At 40.6% G+C, this 18253-nt stretch overlaps 1 protein-coding gene across 3 annotated transcripts; it reads left to right on the top strand.

The window, feature by feature from the left end:
* The first annotated feature begins 437 nt into the window (after positions 1 to 437).
* Positions 438 to 17420, top strand: Pka-C1 (Protein kinase, cAMP-dependent, catalytic subunit 1). 3 transcript variants are annotated; one of them, NM_164866.3, is made up of 3 exons: positions 438 to 620; positions 1502 to 3544; positions 14533 to 17420. In NM_164866.3, the coding sequence occupies exon 2, from the start codon at positions 2169 to 2171 to the stop codon at positions 3228 to 3230; it is 1062 nt and encodes a 353-aa protein (NP_723479.1). In that variant the 5' UTR covers positions 438 to 620; positions 1502 to 2168; the 3' UTR covers positions 3231 to 3544; positions 14533 to 17420. The 3 variants fall into 3 exon arrangements, with proteins under 3 accessions (NP_723479.1, NP_995672.1, NP_476977.1); NM_205950.3 differs by having other exon boundaries at positions 1304 to 3544; NM_057629.4 differs by having other exon boundaries at positions 438 to 1033; positions 14533 to 16373.
* The last annotated feature ends 833 nt before the right edge of the window (positions 17421 to 18253 follow it).

The raw sequence follows: 18253 nt of genomic DNA, 5'->3' as shown, positions 1-18253 counted from the left end.
AACGGAAATTGTGTTCTCTGCAGCCCTAGCTTAAATATACTTTTGATAATTTAAGGGAATTCCCAAATAGAATTTCATAAAATAAAAAAGGAAATCCATTTAAAAATATTTCGTAAAATCGAATCTAAACTTACTTCATAATACAACGTTTCATTAAACAAGTGCTCTATTTTTATTAAAAATTATATCTTTCATGCAGCTTAGAACTCTTTAAACATAACAATAAAATAATCCTTACAGCTTACGAATTATATATTATTATAATTATTTATTAAAATTTTGGATAACCGCTAGCTATTTCCGATCATTTAGATTTTCAGACGGAATAGAACCCGCGCAGTAGGGATTACTCATGATTGCGCCGCACGGTTCACGCTGAGCGAGCTGCCTATCGCTGGCCTACTCACACCTGCGTGCTGGGGCGCATCCGCGAGTCGCGTCAGTCGAAAAAAAAACTTTGAACGATTTGGTCGGGAAAACTCGGTTCGGCGGCTATGCGGGTATTTTTAATCTAAGCCATCAATCCACAGCTACAGTGCATCAAATCGATCGGAAAGTCGAGGCAATATTTCTGAAAGTGTTTACAAATCGCTGGCATCGTAGTCGTAAATTTCAAAAAGGTAATTTCGCGCAGCGAAAATGGAAAAGCAAAGTCAAACAAACTCAGAAAAAGGAAATGAATGTAAAAAATCGATTATTCAATCTGTGTATGTGTATGTTGGTGTGTGTGTGTTAGGTGAGCGCTGAGTGTGTATGCGTGTACGATAGTGTTTGTTTAAACCACGGGATTTTTTTATGCCCAAATCGAATGGCGAAAATTTAGCACACCGAGCAATAAAGGCCAATTTAACTAATTTAAAGTGTGCGAAATGTGGAAAAGTGCCTGCGAAGAGAGCGCTGAAGAGAGATCGCAGAAGTAAAACCAGAAGCGCATACATATGCACATCAACTCGCACACATACACACACGCACACCAGTGAACGCAAAGAAGCAAAAGCAAAGGAAATGAAAAAACAGAAGCCAAAGCAAAACGGTGCCAAAAAAGTATTTAATAATTAAAATAGGCGAAAATGAGAGGGAATGCGCGAGGAAAAGGAAGCAGCACTGCGTAACAGTGCGTGAGTGGGAGTGAGCTGGCACTACGGCATCAGCTGTTTGACACTTGACACGATCGAAAGTCGCCTCCTCTCGCTCTCTTTGCCATTCCTCTGTTCTCTTCTTTTTATTATTTTCTGAATTTCGAGTTTGTGTGCGATTTTGTTAAGCTTATTTATTCAGTGATTATAACCAGCTTTTTATTAAGCTCCATAAAAGTGCCAGCAAAGCGCTGAGAACAAAAACAATATGAAGTGAAAAATGCGAAAGAGCGAAAATACATAAGAAACTTAAAATATAATCTATATGTGTGCATAAAGAACTCGGAAAACTGGACTCTTATTTTTAGCCCCTTACCGAATATCCCGCTAATTTGTGCCGTTTTCTCTCCCGTCTCTCTTTGCAGCTTCTCAAATTAGAGTAAATCGCGATCATAAGCAACCTTAAAGTGTGAAACCAAATGTTAGTCTAAGCCTAAAGTGTATAACTAGTTTAAGACCTCACAAATTAAAGAAACCAATACGTGCTAAAACCATAACTTAAACGCGTCTTAACCAAGCGCCTTTAAAACGCAACCTAAACACCAATTTAAAAGGATATTCAGCGAATAAGAGAGTGAGAGAGCTCCAGTGAGAAGCTCTCTTTGGCCCATAAGGAGCAACTATTTCATCCGCACCGTTGACCCGTAACTCGGCAAAATAGCTAAGTCCATTTTGCAGTTCCTCAAAAAGAAAAAGTCCCATCATAGTTCCACATCCGGCGAGGGCAAGCTACAGGCGCAGTCCAGTTGCGAGGAGGAGGGCGGAGCGGCAGCGGGAGGAGCGGGAGCGGCAGCGGGACCTCCAGCGGACCAGGCTAGCAGCAGCAGCAGCGGCCCCTCGTCAGCAGCCGCCGCCCACAAGAGCACGCCCCCTGCCGCCACGACCACGCCCGGTTCAGGGGCGGATTCAGGAGGAGCCAGCGGAGGAACAGGAGGAGGGGGAGGAGGACCTAGCACCTCCGGCGACGATCAGGCCCAAGTGTCGGCCAGCGCAACCTTCCGTTTGTCATCGCTAACGGGCACCATCTCCAAGATGGGCAACAACGCCACCACGTCGAATAAGAAGGTCGATGCCGCCGAGACGGTGAAGGAGTTCCTCGAGCAGGCCAAGGAGGAGTTCGAGGACAAGTGGCGACGCAATCCGACCAACACCGCCGCCCTCGATGACTTCGAACGGATCAAGACCCTGGGCACCGGCTCCTTTGGCCGTGTCATGATCGTCCAGCACAAGCCCACGAAAGACTATTATGCCATGAAGATCCTCGACAAGCAGAAGGTGGTCAAGCTGAAGCAGGTGGAGCACACGCTGAACGAGAAGCGAATCCTGCAGGCCATTCAGTTCCCCTTCCTCGTCTCGCTGCGCTACCACTTCAAGGACAACTCCAACCTTTACATGGTGCTGGAGTATGTTCCCGGTGGCGAGATGTTCTCCCACCTGCGCAAGGTGGGCCGCTTCTCGGAGCCGCACTCGCGCTTCTACGCGGCGCAAATCGTGCTGGCCTTCGAGTACCTGCACTACTTGGACCTCATCTACCGTGATCTGAAGCCGGAGAATCTGCTGATTGACTCGCAGGGCTACCTCAAGGTGACGGACTTCGGTTTTGCCAAGCGGGTCAAGGGACGCACCTGGACACTGTGCGGCACGCCCGAATACCTGGCCCCGGAGATCATTCTGTCCAAGGGCTATAACAAGGCCGTGGACTGGTGGGCGTTGGGCGTACTCGTCTACGAAATGGCCGCCGGCTATCCGCCGTTCTTTGCGGATCAGCCGATTCAGATCTACGAGAAGATCGTCTCCGGCAAGGTGCGCTTCCCATCGCACTTTGGCTCCGATCTGAAGGACCTACTGCGCAACCTGCTGCAGGTGGATCTGACCAAGCGCTACGGCAATCTGAAGGCGGGCGTCAATGATATTAAGAACCAGAAGTGGTTCGCCTCCACCGACTGGATTGCGATCTTCCAAAAGAAAATCGAGGCGCCGTTCATTCCGCGGTGTAAGGGTCCCGGCGACACGAGCAATTTCGATGACTACGAGGAGGAGGCGCTGCGGATCTCCAGCACCGAGAAGTGTGCCAAGGAGTTTGCTGAATTCTAGAGGAGCTCTTCGCCAGTCAGCCCAATCCCCTCGTTCTGCAGGCGCCTGCAACTGCAATTGTATCCGCTACTGCGATTGTATCTGCAACTGCTCCTGCTGTTGCCACCGCCGTGGCATCGCGGACCACGTCCTCATCGTCGTTGTCGTCGTCTTGTCTATATGTCTACTACTTACAACTACAACAACTGTAACAGCCCCTCCCACAACACAAAAACTACAGCCACATCTTCGTCTGAATATCTATCCGTATATACTCCACATCCATACTATTGCCAACATTGGATTTCTCACCACACACAACAATTTACATCAGCGTAAGTATATAATAATTGAATTTAAAAATGTTGAGGGTTTTGAAAAATATATTGTGAGTTAGAACCCTTTGAACAGCGAAATTTAGTCAAGCCTAGAAAACTCAGTTGGTTTACTCAGCAAAGAAAAACAAATACAATTTCACATTCCGAACCGTAGGTCTAGGTTTCAAAATTTGTTTACTTCATAATTCATTCACTTTATTTATTACTAATAACAACATTCTTATTCACGCCTAATCATACTGATAACACGACTTGAGATTTTTAGTAAATAACCACAATATAAACATTAGGCTATTACTATATACTTTATTTTATTTAGAAAGTGCATATTATAATTGTTCTACTGCCTACCTTTAGAATGGTTTATGAAGAGGAATTACTATTGACTTACAGAGATATACGGGAAAAGGCGAGTTCCTAATTTATTATGCCATATATCAATCTGCAAATGCACACAGAAGGCTATTTCTATTTCTCACCATATTTGCTGTACGGGATATTAATCTATTGACTGTATTCCCTACTTTCTTTGGTAACGATTCACTGGCGAAAGCGAAGGGTATTCAGGGCAAGGGTATTGCAGGTTTGTTTTTGTTTTGACTTTAGCTGGAGATTGATGGACTTGAGTGGCTTGATTGATTGATTGCTTTCAGCGGAATGTTTTTGCTTGTTTTAGGGAGAGCAAGTGAGTGAGTGCCAGAAAGTTGATTATGAGACAAAAGGCATTTCAGCTCGTCCGTCAATTGTTCTGCCCGGGACAGTACACGGAATTCTTTTAATTAGTTTCCGTCGGTGACTTGGCTTATTGCGATACGCGGATGGTTACCCTGCGGCACCCAAAACCTACGTGATGTTTTCTCAAAAAGATATTCGAGCATGACCACTTACTCACTTATTTGCAGCCAGACCCCCGGGGCAGTTATACCCGTAAACATCGAATCATTAATTGCAATAAGCGTCAGAATGCGGTCGTAAACGTTAACTGTAGCAGCCGGGCATAGTTCAGACGGGTCTAATCTCCACAACAGACAAACTAGACAGCTGATAGTAACAATGCAAGCCAATTACGTTCAAAGGAATTCTCGGTGCTTAAAGTAAATTTACACAAAAGTTGGTGGTGGGTTGTAAATCATGAAACTTTCTAGCTATAATTATTTGAATTCAACTGGAATGTATTCAGTTACACTTTAGCAGAAGTAAAGTAAAAAGCCATTTAACTTATATTTCGAATCATTCTGTGATACATCTTCTTTAATTAAATACCAAAATGCTTTTCCATTTTAATTTCCTGGGACTCCCACAATTTCCACACAGAAATATAGTCATTCACACTTGACCCATTTGAAAGGCCAACAAAAAGGGGAGAGAAAGCCATGAATAATGTCAAAGCAAAAGGCAGTAAAAGAAGTATATCTTTTATTTTATGAATTATTTCTCGTTTCTTTGCGGAGCTACAAAGAGCTAGCAGCTAGATTGCGTGCCCGTTGGCCATTACCGAAATTGTGTTTCTTTTATCAAAGCCAAACGCTGCTGGTAATTAATAAATTATAATAAGTTTTATGTCCAAACATCATGAGCAAAACAAAAGCAAGAGCTGCGTGCGAATGCCGCATAAAGTTTAGAAATTGTGGGGAAATGCGAAAAACTAAAAACAGAAACGCAATCAAGAGTTGTTAATTCTGGGAGAAAAGCTTGACTGCAGATCAAAGGGGAAAAATCCGAAATATTCACGCCAATGTTCATGCGGTAATCGTTGGCCGTGACCTTGTTCGACCTTTGGCCTAGCCCCAAAAGAGTTGTCCATCCGAACATTGGTTTTTTTTTTTTTGGTTTCTCCTTCGATTCCCTGATGTACATATATAAGCATTTCCATGCGACATGTGTTGTCTACAGTTTTATTGGCACCAATTATGTGTATAAATGTATGTATAAACATTCGGTTGTTTCTGTCGCTTGCTGCCTGAGAAGGCCATCAATCATTTGGTTTTGGGCCAAGTCAATTAGACCCGTAGTCATGGGTACTAAGTGTCGGGCATTAGGTTTACTTATTTACATTAACTCGACGGCTTTACTGATTGCTTATCAATGCAAAGGCGGTGGAGGAAGCGTTATCACGCGAAGAAACCAGCTGGGTGGGAGTGGGGTGATTGGGAGGCACGCCCTAGTATTCGATTTCCCCTGATAAGCCAATTAAACTCTTTCTTTGGCAACGAGTTAATGCTGCTCTGCTGCTCCAGTGAATTTTATACCATTTAATTTTAATAATTATATATTTCCGCTTTATTTTACATTTGTTTGATATATAAGTGAATAAAGAGCTAAGCTAAAAGTCTCATAGTTGAATAACTTGATTGTACTGTTAGTACTTCCCTCGTTTCTGGCACTCTTCTAATTTGGAGCAAGCTAAGAGCCAAAGTTCAGCTCCCAGCTGGATGTCGCTGAGCAAACTTGTTCTCAGAAGTCGCGGCACAAGCACTCAGATATCAAGCAACATGGATTCAACACGCATTCGTTGTGCTCCAATAAACACCTAGACCAAGCCAAGTTTAGCAGTCAGCCAAACAACACAGAATGCAACTGCCAACGCGCTTGTGAATCTGAGACGTTGTCTGGCCAATTTCGGGCTAACAGGGGGAGGTTCGCTCGGGGGCGTGGCGGAACGGGGGCGGTAGATCTCAGACATAACGACCAGGCCGGGCAGCCTTGTAACAGTGCCCTCAAAATCGAGCTTTTTAGCCAGCACGCACGCGCTGCAACTGCGGCCAAGTAAATGGCGATGGCGATGGTGATGGTAACAAAAACACAGAGATACCCAGACAATGGTCGTGGAGAAGTGAAAACAATTAAGTCGCCGAGAGGGGGAAAAGCCGGAATTTTCCGAGAATTCAATAAGGTAAATGGTTCTGGTTCCCCCTGGTGACCAATTCCATTTTCGTTTTTAAACGAGAGAGACACCGAAGTAAATGTAGTTCACTGGCAAAAATTTACAAAATATTTTCAGTAATTGAATAAAAAAGATTCATAATATGAATAGTGAATATGACTTTAATTTGCTTTATTATAAACATACAGTTATATATGTGCAATCGAAGTTTTCCATGCTCTCAAGTATTTTTATCCGTGTAAGCAACTACAATCTGACTGAGTCAACGCGTCGTATGAGCAATATATGCAAAAAGAGCGAAAAAGAGGCAAAGCTCAAATTGTATTTTCGTTTTCATACGCATGAAGAATAAATTAAACGATTTCTGCCTTTGCCTTAATTGTGTTTGTTGATTTTGTTAACTTTTTCGCTTCGTTTCATTTCGTTTTTGGTTGGGTTTGGTTTGGTTTGGATTTTCCGTCTCAGTTTGGCAAACGGGTCTCAGTCGGTTTTTTAGCAACACCACCCCCCCTTGGAACCCCTTTTGGATCTCTGAAAATGTTAGGAGTGGCAGTCGCCGAATGCAGGCTATAAAAAACATTTAAATTGAGACAGCAACAGCGAGGCAAACTGGCAAAATCATTTAAATAACGCACACGTCGGCGGCAGCTTCGTTTTGCTCGCCATGTTGTGCTCGTTTTAATTTTTTGCTTTTTCGCGTCTTTTTTTCCCCCCTCCCTCAGTTTCATTTGTGCAATTATTTTCGTTGTCGTTGTTGCTTTCAAAATTGTAGTCGCTGTTGTATTTTCGCTACTCTTTCCCTAGAACGCGTTCTAGTGGAATGCGAGGGCATTTTGTGCTCGCGGCGACCCCATAAAGTATATGTTCTCGATCGGGATCAGGCGATCTTACTTGCTGCCCGCCATTATCTTAGCCACCCAAGCAGTTGTTTTCATTTTCTTTTATTGGTATCGTATTCCGATTGTTTGTTTATTTGTACACTAGTTGTTTTATTCTAAATGTGCATTCGACTCAAATGGGAACAGTTTCCTCCTAAGACAAACTAATCAAAACTATATAAATAAATACCAGAGCATATTGTGATTTTTTTTCACTTGAGCAACATTGTTGCTTTCTTTAATTTGAAATATCTTTTCGTTACGTTTGGAAAAGACGTGTTAACTTATTAGTTCCAGTGTTGGAGATTAGTGTATTTTTCTATGATAATACACAAAAGGTTCATTAAAGCCTTTGCTCAAGTGCAAACGAAACGGGTTTTCCTTATCACATCTTTCCACTTGAGCAAAGCGCATCTAATGGTCGAAGTATATGCAATTTCACGTTCTTATGCGGTGTGTATCTGTGAGATAAACGCTGACTTTTCCAGCAACCCCCATTCTATCTATCTATCTATCTACCTATCTGCCTGACTGTCCCGCACAGTAACCAGCAATTTTCATTCCGTATTTATGGGCAAATAAAATAGAATTGAACATGGAAAAACGCTGCACAATGAAAATTGAAATTTTCCGTTTTAGTTTTCGTTTTTATTCCGTTCCCCGTTGTTTACCGCCCGTTATTTATGGGCAGGTGTTATGTGTACACATGCATTCGACGACGGTGAGGAATGACTTCATGCAAAAATTTCAGACGCGACAACGAAATAAACGAATAAAGTGCAGGATAACTAGTTTATATGCCCATTGTACAATACATCAAACATGCTTCTCTTTTGTTTGCTATCGAATTTCTGCGAATTAAAATTCATTGATTCAATTTAATCTAGGGATATGTACGTGTGTACGTGTGTAGTTCTCCACACTTTTCGATGATAACACATTTTAAAATGGGAGGCACAACAAACCGACATCGACGAGTGCTGCCCCCTTGAGGGCTTATCAGCATGGAATCGTTAAGAAAAAAATAATAATAATAAATAAAGAAAACCTATTGACGCCAGTTGTCATATGAGAGTGAGGTTGTTGCTGCTGACAATGGGCTAGAAAACTAAAACAAAACTTGGCCGCAGGCTAAAACCAAACAACAGCTGGCGAATGCTAAGCGATAAGAGCCAAGACGAGATAGAGCAAACAAAGAGAGTTATTAGATTCATATTTATGCGGCTACCCCGACTCATAGTTTTTTCAACTTTTCCCCCGAAGTTTCTCAGCCTATTTTTATTTTGCTTACTGCTTTTTAATTTGTTTTGTTTGGTTTACTGTGAAAATGGGTTAAGAATATGCACCCCATTTGAGCATGGAAATGAGTTTTGCTCCAATTTTTTTGTCAGTTACATCATCATCATCACCATCACCATCGGTGCATTTCCATTTTTCATGTGTCCTGATAACAAAGACAATAAAATAACAAACGCTTTATTGACTCCACATCTGTACCCCTTTTTATACGTAAGTGTATATACATTTTCTATCTGACGGCTAACACACAATTACAGTTATAGTCGTGCGTCTAATTGAATTTGATAAAAAACAGGCAGAGGAATACAATTAGATAGACGGGGACACGTGGTAGGTAGGCAGGGACTACTGCCTTTTTCCCGCAAACTCAATACAACTGACATGTAATCAATAATAATTGTTGTTGTTGTTACTTTTGCTAGCCTGACATTGAAAGAGGGCGGCTCTCGAAGGGGCGTGGAGCGGTGGAGGAGGCGGTGGAGGTGGGGCCAGGTGCTATAGGCAGCCGCAAATAAATGAATATTCTTTTATTTGCCACCCAGGTCTCTGGTTTTCCCTTCGCTCACGCAAAGCGTAATTATTGATTAATTATTGTACGCCTTTTTTTCTTTTTCTTTTGCCTCAAACATAAGAAACACACTGAACAAAACGGGGTGGGTTGGGCAAGTGGTCTGCATTTGATCCTTATTTCTTTTGCCTTTCATTTCACTTTTTGCCTTAATTGAATCATCAATCTCTTGGGTGACAAAACACTTTACCCCCTACCTCGATTATAAAGGTTTCCTACGCAGTTCTTGGCTTCTTTAATATATTCTTCATTTTCCATGTGCTCAATTTAATTGGGTTATTCCGCATGGAAAGTCTTTTCAGGCTACTGACGTCATTTGCGTACGATCAGGCCACTTGTCAAGCCTTTTCTAATCACTTATAAACAATTGCTAAGATGTCCTTGACCTATGCTAAATGCTATATGTATACTCGAGAATGCCGCTTCTCTCAACTCTCTGTGGCAATTTCATGCTGCGTTAGTCGCAGCAGTTAGCACTCGAAGGCCATACGCTGATAATTTAACTAATTCTATGCACTCACCTTGGACAAACGCTGGCACAACATGACGTATACGCAACACGTTTGCATATATTACGCATACGCAATGTGGTCGCGATTAAAGCCGCCAAGTGTTGGCTTTGTCCTCAGCTGCTGGTGTCGAATGCTGCTGCTAGCAGCAGATAAATGTAATTACTGTCTTATCATAATAACGAGTGAAATGAACGCAGCAAAGAGAGAGATTATAATGCGAGAGAGCAAACCCAAAGGATATGAGAGTGCAAAAGCGAAAGAAAAAGAAAATAATGTCGATGGTTTAGCTCATCGCTCATACGCCCAGTGCACTGCACACTCATACATACTTATAGGTATATAGATATATACGAACAGCTTCCCACTGAATTCTTGCGACCCACTTCTCTGTTCCCTGCCCCCGCATCGTCACTTTGAATGAATGTTTCAATGTTGCTGCTGCCTTAGTTGTTTCAAATTTTAATTTTATTTTATTGCAGCGCACAAATTGTGTGCCATGTCGCCGGCGGCGCTGTTGCGTGTAAGCCCCTGCCCATCCTCGTCCATTATCCTCAGTGGCTCCTTCGGCCTGTGAGTGGGTGAGCGACGGGCGAGGGTCAATTTGAACGTAATCGGAGGTCGCATTTAGGGCCTAGTCATTTCAAGTCTTGTTATTAACATTTGAAATTTAATGCAAAAGAAAGTATTCGATTGAAATTCTTTAATCTAGTTCAATCATATGTAACTTACCTTAATTTTTTTTGCGTTTTCCTAAGCCATTCAGTATTTGCGCTCAAAACTATTGAATCGCCTTACGCTTGCAGTTGCGTTGGTGTGTAATGTTAATTGCCATCATGCGCGCGCAAGACAAGTTGAGTCTTTTTATGGCCACCTCTCATCCGTGGAAAGCTCCTGTCTCTCCGTCACTTTCCCTGCGGGCACCAGTTGACCCGGACCCGGACCCGGCACGGCCCCGGCAATCCCATCAGCCCATCCCATTCCCAGCTCTTGGCCATCGTGCCCATCTTGCCCTGCCCTGCCCTGCCCCGCCCCTGGTCTTTAATTACTTTCGTAGTTAATTCTGTTACAACAAAAAGCGAGAGTGGCGGCAGCAAAAACAGTGACAATGTCATTGCAAAAATTGAAATTTGCTTTTAATTTGCGCTTCTGTGTTGGCGGCCCACCAGCCTCGTAGTCGCCAATCGTGTTCCTCGTTCACTGAATACCCTCCATTTTCTCATGTTTCCGTTTCCTGTTCATTTCTTTGCGCTTCAGTTCGTTTCGTTGACATTTTCCATTGGTTCAATGAAAATGTGAAATTTAACACAGAATAATAATACAGAATATACGTGAAATTTCCATTTAATTGATTTGTCTTGAGGGCTGGCATCGATTTTCCCTTTGGTGGCATCTCATACCCGCTTTTCCGCTTTCCCTGCTTCATCAAGATGACTGCCGCCCGCTTTCGCTTGGCATGAAAATTGATTTGATTTCAAAGCCAAGAAGTTTATTGACATTAGATACGGCGCGAGAGCCTCTATCAATTTTTTATTTTTTCTTTTCCACTGCCCCAAAACTTTTCCACACTTTGATTTACGACCAGCGGCAGAAATATATATATATATATATCGATGGGAGGGCGCCTCGATAATTGGCATGCCGATCCCCACTCGCATTCCGATTCTGTGCTCTTTCATTGGCCAATTTTTTGTTTGCCTTTTGCATTTGTCTTGCATTTGTTTTGTTATTAAACAAAGTTGAGGGTTCAAAGCGAGTGTCTGTCTGGATGTGAGACTGAGCAGAAATGAATTGGGAACAACAAAAGAGCCGAATGTGAATTGCAAATTGCAGAGCCTTTTCTTTTTATTTGGCGTTCCCTGAACCCAAAGTCAATGCAAGAAAAACACTCCGCTAAATGACCAGAGTGACGAAGTCCAAAAGGAAACTGACGGAGGTTACTCAAGTGTATGGGAAAGTATTCAAAAGAAATTTATATTGCGAAGAATTTAAGCAATCAGTGTGTAGAAGAAATGCACTGATTGGTTGGTATCCGTTTAATGTGCTCTAATTTAACTTTCTTTAGTATACATTATGTCGTGGAATTTTTTCAGATCGGCAGTCAAGAAAATTCTATGTGGAAAATTCATATTTCAAGCCATGCGATCACCTTTTCAATTAAAAATGCATTTCTCAGCTACAGTCTTTCATACCTTAGAGTCCTTGGAATCCACTTTTATAAACTCTATCCCTTGTTGTTGTCTTATCTTAACTGAGAAATTGTACGACTTTGGTTGTCCCACAAATATGTGATATTTTAAGGCAGAGTTAAGTAGTTGACGACGTGCTTGGAAGACAACTGAAGATTACTGACATAGTTTTTGACTTTGTACTCGGCTGTCTCTACCTTTTTCCCAGAGTGTTTAGTGTTTTGTGCATTTTAGAAAAGGCCAAACGACGACGAACTGGGAATCAGGGAAGCAAGAAAAGTGGACTGGGACAACGACATATTCAATTTTTTACTGCCCGTTGGTTGGTTCCCTTGCCTGCCTGCCTTTAAATATTTGATGACTACAGAACACAGACTGAATTTTAAAATGCGTAATTACCGACTAGGGAAACTCGGCAACTGGCAACTGGCAACTACTGACTCCTTGGCCAACTAACCAAAATGGGGAATGTGGATTTCTCGAAGGGAGTGAGACGAATTTCGAGTTGAGTTGTTCGAGTGGCCGAGGCAAATGAATGAGCTAACTATAAATAAAGTGAAAAATCGTGAATGGCGTGTATTTATTTATACGCAATTTGCATGTGGGTGGCTTGCAATATTTATAAGCTTCGGCATATGTAAATAACTCTTATAACAATGGAAAGATAATAAAAAGTCTGGGGAGTATAAGTCGGTATTTCACAGGAGTTTTATTTTTTTAGGGCAAGACATTGAAGCGACAGAATCGGCAGCTGGTTGAACATTATTATATTCGTAATATTTTCGTAGATATATACCGCGTTGTTCATTTATAGATTATATATGCATATGAATATATCTAAAGCTATTTTCGACTTGTCCACTCGGGTTGTCTTGGTTTTTAGCTGATTTATTGAAATGTTTTTCGTCTTTTTGCGACAAACAGCGAAGGGGCTGTATCAAGAGAGAAATTAAATCTTATATATATTAATTTATTTTTCATATGATTTAAGTATCCTTTTTTTTCGCCGTCTGTTAGAAATAAATACATGCCGAGACATATTTGCGATTGTTCTTTTTGGCAACATTTTTGTCATTGCGTGTAGGTCAAATGTGTTGCCAAGATTCCACCTGCCATCATTCGGCTGCTCCTTCTAGTTTTTTCTCTGCTCAAACCCAACTAACTGAGTTCTTAGACAAGTTTGAAGCTCTTGGAGAACTTGTTACACCAAATGAGTTTTCAGATTTGTTCGAGGCAACTTTGAATGTTTTATGCAACAAAGAGATTATATGAATATTTCAGTGGCTCATCTTTTGGGTACTTTTCAAGCCTATGGCGTTTTGATATCAATATTAAATGGGTTTACTTTTTTTTCTGAATTGCTTCAAGGCCAGCGTCGATCGCCGAATGGGTGAAAGTTTCTTCTGTCTGCTTCCATTAGTTTTGTTACTTGGTAATACACGTAATGCCCCTCCTCCCCCTTGCAATCGCTTGTTGGCCACAATATTTCGGTTTCGACCTTATGTAATTCGAGACAATGGCGGACAAAAGATCTCTTGTAAATTCAATGCCAAACTCCGGCAACTCAGCTAACATACGATACCTGAGCACAGTGCACCTCTCCGGTTTCGGATATCCGAACGTGTGTATCTGTATCTGTATGTATGTGTATTTGGGCTACCTTTGCGTGGGTGCAGCGGCAGCGATTCAGTGACGCTTTTTGTTTCAGCGATAAAACGCCGCCTGCAAATGTTTTTTATCTTGTTATTTTATTTTTTTTTTTTTTGTTGTTCCACACATTTCGAGTGTGCGAGTGTGAGTTTCGTGTAAGAGATTTAATATAGCACGCTGCTGTGGCTCGCTTACGTCATGGGACGCCCATGAATGGGGGGTGGTGGTGGGTGGCTGGTAGGTTGGTGGTGGGAGCAGTCAAGCATGTGCCGGGCTGATAAGGCGAAAAATCTATAAAACTTTTAACATGCCAATATGCTCGGGGACATGGGAAAATTTCTCCAGTCCGCGAGAGTTTTATCACTTGCCCTGTGGGAGTGGTCCTTTATAAACTGTTCAGTTCAAGTGCCAATAGCGCAGTTATCGTTCAGCTGTCAGGATTGCAAGCGGCGTCCTCAGAACATTAAACATATTTTTTATAATGAAATACGAAGATTAAGCTGTATTTTTAGTAGCTATTAAGCTAATTGTAGAATTTTTCAAATTTAATAAAATGTTCTCATTTTGCACACTATTTAATATGACAAACAATCAAGAAGTGCATTCACCCATATTGGTATGTTCTCTGACTTTAGTATAGTGTTTCATTCATAGAAACGACCTTGACCTAGCTGAATGCCCTGAGCTAATGAAGAAACGAGAAATAGCCACTGACCAAATTCAACATATTAATAGAATCGATTTGCTTTTGGTGGTCTTGTGTGCTGAATGAGTTATCGGGTTGAGCTTTAGCTCAATTTGATATGCGACAGAGGTTAAGAAACCCGAGTAGGAAGTACAGTCGGGGCTAAAGTCAAGGTTGGGTGGCTATGGGACCGGATCGGAAGAAGTCAAAGCCGATCGATGCGAGCTGAATAAATTGCGAATTATGCAAATGCACGCTTGATTGAGTTTGCAGACACAACTAACTCCATTTTTTCTTTTTTTTCGATCTTCAATATCTTTCAGCATTTCCCTCCGTGTTCATGTGGAACAGTTCGAAGACACAAGCCGGAACAACCTTTTCATCTAGTGTGTGAAGAAGAGTGGAAGGACTTGGAAGACGATTTGAAATCCGGATACCGCAACAAGATATAGAAACCGATAAAATAATGACTTACACATTAATATTCATTCATAACATATAGCGTATTTAACCACGAGACTACAGATATTTAGTTGTAAACGTAGCTTAGTCTTAACTAAAGAATACAAGAGGAACCGATAAAGAACCAGCAACAGAAGCAAGTGCAAAGCGAAAGTGAATGGAAGACAGTGAAAACATAAGTGGAAAATCATAAGAGGAAATCCAGGAGAATTGTCATCTAAACCAGGGCTAAAGAATTTCATTTCATTTCGATCGATCGTACGATTCAGTTCGGTCAACTCAGTCAGCTGCAGAAACATCAAGTTGAGAGTATAAAACGCTTTAATAATTTTTAAATTAAATACAAAAAGTTAAATGTAACACAAAAATTATGGCGCACACAGTGTGCTTGACAAAAAAAAACAAAAAGCGGCATCAGCAAGCAAACAAAGAAGGCAGGCAAATATTGCTACAAATTAAAGTTGTAATTGAGATTGAGTATGGGAGAAGAGCAGAAACGAGTTGAGGCCCGCAGAAAAACAAAAACAAAAGCTAAAGCTAAAGTCGCCGCCAAATGAGGACACTGGTCATCCAGGTGAGCAGTGTGTGAAATCCACTGAAGTCCACTGTAAGCTCTTCTGCCCCCCGCCTTCCCGCTAAGCGAGCTTCACAACAAGTAGCCCCGACAATTTGGCGTCTTTACCGTAGACATGTCTCTAGATATTTATATATATATTCGCGTATATAAATGTTGTACAATCAGCGACGACGTGCAGCAATAAAACCAACCGCCCGCCCCGGATCAAAAAGAGCAACAGAACCACAACTAAAAGCTGAATCAGAGCATTATGCCCATAACCCATTTCAACAGTGGCACCTACAAGTATGCGCACTCCACTCATAAATAGTTGTCCATCCACTCACTTACTCGCAAGGTACCCACACCAACTACTCAAAACTCAAAAGTATAAAACACTAAAGCAAGTAAAGGTAAAAGTAAAAGTAACGAGAAACATTTGAAACGCAGCAAGAAATATATAAAGTAAAAAAAAAACAAATCTAAATGTTTACATTTAAGCAACATAAGAAAAGGAAACAAACAAAAAAAAATCAACTGAAATTTGTGTGTAAAAAACGTATAAAACTTAGCATTAGTGAAACTAAAGAGAAGCGGATGCCGAAGATGTCGACGGAGTCATGTCTATATATATACACAAAGATTGAAGCATTATACTTACCAGGAGCAGCAGAAAGCGAATATCATGTGCTAGGTATAATTATTTGGAGCGAAGTGTAGCGAAATGAAGAGAAAAAGGCAACTATAGCAGTTATATTCAAGTAAATATCGATCGGAGTTATTTATTGTTTCGTTATGTGCGGAGAGGAGTGGAAAAAAACATTTTAACTGGCCGTTAGGATCCATCGAAATCGATTCCGAAACTATCTTTCAATTTTAATGGCACTTCTCCGTATTCGCCTCCCTGTTATTATTTATTTCTAAAAGTGAAGACTTTTAAATTATGTTGTTGTGAGATGAGAGAAGAGATATAAAGAGCGAGAGCAACTCGGGATCGTAACAAATAACAAATAAATTTAATTTATAGATACTTTTTATGTTTTCTATGATTATTTGTTCAACTAGTTGCGAGACAAAAGTCATAAATAGGCATTAATTAAGCATCTAAATTTAATGGTAAATAAAAGTAAACAAAAGAAAAAACCGAAATCAATCGACTAAGAAGACGATGTTTGTAGCCACGAAATGTTCACATCACAACCAAAATGTCTCCCCTTTATATGAAACATACACATGTTTATGTGTTTCCGACCAGTTTGTGTGGAAACCCGTCGCCGATCCTTTGATTTGTGTGTCCTTTGTCAGTCACCCACAGCCACACACACCCACAAATACACACACGGACAACACACACAGACACACATAAGCATATTCTGAAAATAATCTACGGTAGTCTGAGCATACAAATTTAATGTGGATATATAAAATTAATATATATATTCGAAACATATGTGCAGTAAGAGGGCAAGAAGGCGATCTATAATTTTGTGCAATTTTTCTCCTATGTTAGTTAACTTTTTACGATAGCTGTTAGCTTTGAATGTGCAGATACAGTATCTGAATATCTGAGGAGCCCAACCTGAGCTTTACTATCTGACTAACGATTTGAATGCATGCTTTACGTTATTGTATTAAAGATACATTATGCACTAATTTGTACTACTTTTATCGTCTATCTATTATTTTTTTTTTGTACTCTAAACCCCTTCCGTTGAGTCAAAAAGTTTGTTCGGTTAGGTTAGCCAGTAGAGAGGAAACCCTTTCGTTGTTGTTTCATGTGAGTGCGTGCGAGGTACATATTAACTAAAATAAACATACATATATATGAATATTATGTGTGTGACAAGAACCAGAACGCAAGAAAATGAGAAAGCAAAATTCAAGTTATTTAATTTAGTTTGTACATTTAAGTTTATATAGCAAGTGCATATATATACAAAAATATATATATATATAAATATATATATTTAAAAACCAACAAATAAGATGAAGAGTCTTGAAAAAAATAAAACATACAAAAACAACCAAACAAACACAACAAACAAACAAGCACACAATAAAAAACAAATTTGCGAAAAAATTAAAAGAATTATAATTAAATCGATGGTTTAAAGAGGAGAGGAGATGAGAAACAACAAAACACAAAGAAAAAGAAACAAACAAAAAAAAACCAATAAAATGAATTTGAAATCCTTAAAAAATATATACACAAACCGTGGGCGTTCTTATTCAAGCTGCTCGATGGACCATCTCAATGGGTAGAAAGGGCGGGGGGAGGGCTAAAACAGAATCTGGAGATTGGTAGTTCCTAACCACTCTTTGTTAGCTTCTTTTTGTTGGATGAGCTTTTGAGACGAACATGTGTGCCAATGGAATTGAAGAGCAAATTCTAAAAGGAAAACATCTGCGTTGCACATTCTTTATTATTATTTTTCCTCTCAATTGCCAAGGGTCTTGTCGAAGCAGTGTCCTTGAATTTCAGATGCTGTTTAAGGATATTTCTATAACAAGTATGTATGTTACATTATAGAACAAAGATCATGATAATATGGTTTCTAGATTTTATACGATATTTTTTTCAATAATATTTTGAATTTCCATATATGCACACATGCAATTTTCATCCGTATCAATTTAAGTTGCTCTGCTTGTTCCGTATTGGGAAAGTTTTAGACCAAAAACAGAAACTTTCAACCGACAGGAACAACAAAGGAAACGGCAAATAAGAAAGCTGAAATAAGGACTGCGGGACTGTCAAAAAGTTCTGCATCATTTTTTGGTTTGTTTCGTTTTTCCGTTTGCTTCCGATTTTCCAGCACATACACACACATATGACACACTTGCCGTCGGCTTATATGCCCCTACCATATTACACATTTTAGGCGAAAAGCGAAGGGAAAATACATGAAAAAAAAAGAAATAAAGAAAATACTGCTTTTATTTTGTTTCCTCGATTTCGGCTGCAGACAAAAGTTGGCGTGTGTACATGCCACGTAACCCAAACACTCCCAAAAACCCACTCCTTG

Source organism: Drosophila melanogaster, chromosome 2L (assembly GCF_000001215.4).
Source record: "Drosophila melanogaster chromosome 2L".
NCBI classification, from domain to species: Eukaryota; Metazoa; Arthropoda; class Insecta; order Diptera; family Drosophilidae; genus Drosophila; species Drosophila melanogaster.
This window is presented reverse-complemented; position numbering and strand designations above follow the sequence as displayed.

Coding starts and splice junctions, on each gene's coding strand:
- Pka-C1 (NM_164866.3), top strand. CDS start 2,169: ATGGGCAACAACGCCACCACGTCGAATAAGAAGGTCGATGCCGCCGAG.